General features: G+C 54.8%; 1 protein-coding gene across 1 annotated transcript; it reads left to right on the top strand.

The window, feature by feature from the left end:
* Positions 1-305: 305 nt before the first annotated feature.
* Positions 306-4,095, top strand: LOC143170129 (embryonic pepsinogen). The gene is made up of 9 exons (XM_076358120.1): positions 306-361; positions 701-863; positions 1,174-1,291; positions 1,781-1,899; positions 2,011-2,210; positions 2,665-2,778; positions 3,261-3,405; positions 3,664-3,762; positions 3,958-4,095. The coding sequence occupies exons 1-9, from the start codon at positions 306-308 to the stop codon at positions 4,093-4,095; spliced, it is 1,152 nt and encodes a 383-aa protein (XP_076214235.1).
* Positions 4,096-4,526: the final 431 nt, after the last annotated feature.

Below are 4,526 nucleotides of genomic sequence, written 5' to 3'. Positions count from 1 at the left end.
AGGATTTAGGGTGTTAAAGGATGAAGGGTTTGGAGGGGGGATACAGGGGGGGGGGGGAGCACGGGGTCTGCGGTAGGGTATCACGGTCAGCATGATGTGATCGTCCCCCCCCCCACCTTGCCGGGTGACGTATTGGTATTAGCCGATGTTTGCCGTGTCCTTCGGTCCCTGGGTGTCACCTGCCTTGGCCGGGTGCCCACCGGAGGGGACGGGGCAGCGGCGGTCCCGGCCGCTCTTGGCACCGCAGGTGGGGTGTGCAGGGCCTATATAAACCGCCGGGCGTTTGCCCTGGCAGCCCCGGCACGATGCGGTTCCTCGTGCTTCTCTGCGCTGCCTCTGCCCTCTCCCAGGGTGTCACCAAGTAAGTCACCGCGGCGTCGCTCTCGTGGGCCACCTGAGTCAAGGTGAAGGGGGAAAATGAGCAATCAGAGCCTTTTAATGGCTTTGGGAAGCAGAGGTGAAGTCTGAGGCTTGGGAAAGCTGCTCCAGGGTGCAGAGGAGGTGGGGGTGCCCGGGGAGGTCTGGTTTCTAGAGGCGCTTTGGGGTTTTGCAGAAATCCCCCTGACTCAGTGGTCTGGGGGAGTCCGCTGTGCTTCTGCTGTTGGATCAGCACAAATACTGAAGGTGTCAAATGCTGCTTGCAGGAGCTGCAGGCAGCAAAACCTTGTCTAACTTATTTTTCCCTTGGTGCTTGTGCCAGGCTGCCCTTGGAAAGGGGGAAGAAGCTGAGAGAGGTCCTCAGGGAGAAGGGCTTGCTGTGCCGCTTCTTCCAGCATCACCGCTATGACATCGGCACCAAATTCCCGCATGTTTTTCCCAACGGGACTGAAGTGGCCACTGAGCCCCTGCTGAACACCCTCGACGTGAGTGTTGGCTTTGTCCCCCAGCGGCGTAGCCCTGGGGTGGTTCGTGGGAGGCCCATCCCCATGTCTGTGCTGTGCATGGACCAAACCTGAATCCTTTTACCCCAAAGCCTTCAGCTCACATCCTTTGCCCCTTCCTGCCCATACTGGTGGCCCTGGACAGAGCCAGGACACTGAAATGTCCCCCCAGCAGCTCTGCTGGAAGCAAGGTGTCCCCATGAAGAAGGGGACCATGAAGGCTGAAAGCCTGGGGAAGCTCCAGGTTTGGTTTCATGCCCTAAAAGCAACCCCTGGTCCCGCTGCCCTGCAGATGGAGTACTACGGGACCATCTCCATCGGCACCCCACCGCAGGACTTCACCGTGGTCTTCGACACCGGCTCCTCCAACCTCTGGGTTCCCTCTGTCTCCTGCACCAGCCTGGCTTGCCGTAAGTAGGGGCAGGCAGGGATCTCCGTTTCGGCAGAGCTGGGTCCAGCAGCACATCCTGGGCTTATAACCGCACGATCGAGCCCAAAGATTGGGGTGACGTTGGCAGGGGACCAGGGGCCGCCTAGCCAGTGCAACGAGCAGATTCCGTGGTGCTGGGTCCATAGCACCTGTGAAATGCACTGGAGAGATGAGTGTTTGGGGTGTAGGACCCACTCAGTGTTGTACTCCACAGGGTGATGTGCTTAGTGCTTAGTGCCTCAGTTTCCCCATCTGTCCAAAGAGGGTGATGGGATTTCCTGCGGATCCCTGGTTGCTGGAGGAGGGGCAGGGACGTACAGCAAATGCTCACAGCTAAATTGTTCCTGAAAGAAAGGATAATAAATGGCAGGTCTAAACAGCAATTCAGCAGGGCTCCTCCTCCCACGCTTCCCTTACAGCTCAGCCTTGCTGAAAGGCTTCGTTTCTGATTTTCCCACTTGCCTTCTAGAAAACCATCAGATGTTTAACCCATCGCAGTCCTCCACCTACAAAAGCACAGGGCAGAACTTGTCTATTCAGTATGGCACCGGCGACATGGAGGGCATCGTGGGCTCCGACACCATCACCGTGAGTGTCACGATGGCATTTCCAGCGGGGGTCCTTTGTGCCTTCTCCACCTGATTAACATCAATATTGCAGTGTCTGATCCAGGTCTTGCGGCATCTTCCCTGTCCCTAGGTTGCATCTCTGGTGGACACCAACCAGCTCTTCGGCTTGAGCACCACCGAGCCCGGCCAATTCTTTGTCCATGTCAAATTTGATGGGATCCTGGGCTTGGGCTACCCAAATCTGGCTGCTGACGGGATCATGCCAGTGTTTGATAACTTGGTGAATGAGAGCTTGCTGGAGGAGAACCTCTTTTCAGTCTATCTGTCCCGGTAAGCCATGTGGGTCTCAAGGGCTGGGGAAGATAGCAGATGCATCTCATGCAGATCATTGCATTTGCTGGTGGCTCCAGCTCCTCCACTGTCACTGCTGCCATCCAGCTGTTGGCTCTGTGGCCTGACATCCAGAGGCTGGGGGGGGGCTCGTAGCAGGTGGCCACCAGACTTACTGGGGAGCTTATGGCTTGCGGGGAAACCTCTCTAGTTTCCAGCCCTGTGCTTCCACCATGGCTCCCTTTTTCCCTTTTTCTGGGTCCAAAGGACCCGGCACACACTGCTGTTGTACCACTGCCTCGCTGATGCTCTGTAATGAGGAGGGGCGCGGATGCGACCATGGCATTGCAAGCAGCATCTCACCCCGTGGGGGACACAGCCCTGCTGTTTTAAGCTACCCGCACTGAAGCCACATGGCAAACCCTCCACTGTTTTTCTTTTCTGCACCATCCAGCGAGACAACAGGGAGCGTGGTCATCTTTGGGGGAATTGATGAGTCTTATTTCACCGGCTCCATCAACTGGATCTCTGTCTCTTACCAAGGTTACTGGCAGATCTCCATGGACAGGTAACAAAACAGCTCTGCTGGTCTATGTTCATTTCTAACCGTCATTTCTAAAGACACCTTGGACCCACCAACATCAGAAGCTTTCCACTGGCATCTAACACCCCACAGCTGTGGGATGCAGAAGGTTAAGGGGCCAAAATCCATAGTACTTCGGTAATTGCTACCCAAAACGGGGATGCTTTGTGCCTGTGGCACAGCCTAGTTCTTCTCTGCACAAAGCCTGTGCTCTTGGGGACGTTTTTGGTGATGAGTAGAGCAAAATTATGGTCCAAAACCTACTTTGTTTGGCTCGGTTGGGTCCCAACTGCTGGGTTGTGTTCATGTGTGCAATAGGGGCTGTGATACCAGCTGGCATTGCAAACTCGAAGAAGCAAAAGGCTCACTTTGGGTTACCCAGCCTTAACTCTTCTAAAAGAAGTTCGAAAACATCACTAAGATCCAGCTGGTTATTTAACGGCCCCGTGCTTTGTCTGTCCCTCCAGCATCATCGTGAACAGCCAGGAGATTGCATGCAGTGGTGGCTGCCAAGCCATCATCGACACCGGCACTTCCCTCGTAGCTGGGCCACCCTCCGGCATTAGTAACATCCAGAGCGCAGTCGGGGCCTGGCAGGACATGTATGGAGAGGTAAGAGCACCCATGGCTTGCTCTGCCTGCCCTGGAGGCAGCCTGGCACTGCCGAGCCCAGCGCCAAGCCTGCTTTCATGCACAGGGAAACTGCATCTCTGCTCATGGCAAACCAGCCCGGCTCCTCTGATACCTCCAATAGAGATCACCATGAGACACTCCTAGTTTCTAGTTTATACCGGTGAAGTCAAAACCCTTCACTCCTCACCCTGTGAACATGTTTTCCACCTAAGAGCCTCTTTGTTCTGCTCTCTGCAGTACAACGTGAACTGCAGCTCCATTTCTGCCATGCCTGATGTCATCTTTGTCATCGATGGGGTTCAGTATCCTGTGCCTGCCTTGGCTTACGTTGAGCAGGTAAGGGGGAACCAGGTGGTCCTGGTTTCAGGAGCCTCTCTCAAGGTCCTTCTACTTTCTCCAATGGCTCTGATTGCCTTGGCTTCTCCCATTCCCATGGGAGACAGGGGATGGATGGCCAGGGGCCTCCAGAGCAATGAAAGAAAAGATACCAGCCCACATTTCCCCCATTTCCCTTTTCTTGCTTAAATGCAGAACGACCAAGGACCTTGCAGCAGCAGCTTCCAGAACACCTCTGCGGACCTCTGGATCTTGGGAGACGTCTTCATCAGGGTGTATTACAGCATCTTTGACCGGGCCAACAACCGCGTTGGACTGGCCAAGGCTATTTAGATCCATCACAATGCCAGCAGTGCTGTGGTTTCACCACGCAACTAGACCACAACCATGTTTTTTGGTGTAGGAAGAGATCCTCAGGGAATCTCTCGCTCACACACGAATAAAGCGTTGATGGTTCAGAGTTGGTGGCTGCATATTTATTTGTGATAAAATGGCAGGAATTAGGAAGGAGCTGTCATACACTTGCTGCTTCGTGGTGGCTAAGGAGCGTTTGGTCAACACAGTCTTGACTAAGACCTTTGGGAGCTGCGGTCATAGCCTGCAGGGGGTGAGGGGTGGGTCCCTAGGAAGTCAAGACCAGCTCTTTTATTGGAGCTACATCAAGTGAGTGATTCTGGAAAACGCAAATTTCCATCCAGGGAGGATGAACTCACCAGCCCAGCCACAGCCCGTCTCAGAGCAGATCGCTGCAGACCCACAATCAT

Source organism: Aptenodytes patagonicus, chromosome 22 (genome assembly GCF_965638725.1).
Source record: "Aptenodytes patagonicus chromosome 22, bAptPat1.pri.cur, whole genome shotgun sequence".
Taxonomy (NCBI): Eukaryota; Metazoa; Chordata; class Aves; order Sphenisciformes; family Spheniscidae; genus Aptenodytes; species Aptenodytes patagonicus.
The sequence above is the reverse complement of the archived record's forward strand: the minus strand, read 5'-3'. Positions and strand labels throughout refer to the sequence as shown.

Excerpts from the sequence above, each read along its gene's own strand:
- LOC143170129 (XM_076358120.1), top strand. The coding sequence starts at position 306 with ATGCGGTTCCTCGTGCTTCTCTGCGCTGCCTCTGCCCTCTCCCAGGGT. Across the intron at positions 2,211-2,664 it reads TTTTCAGTCTATCTGTCCCG|CGAGACAACAGGGAGCGTGG; the intron begins GTAAGCCATGTG and ends TGCACCATCCAG. Across the intron at positions 2,779-3,260 it reads TGGCAGATCTCCATGGACAG|CATCATCGTGAACAGCCAGG; the intron begins GTAACAAAACAG and ends CTGTCCCTCCAG.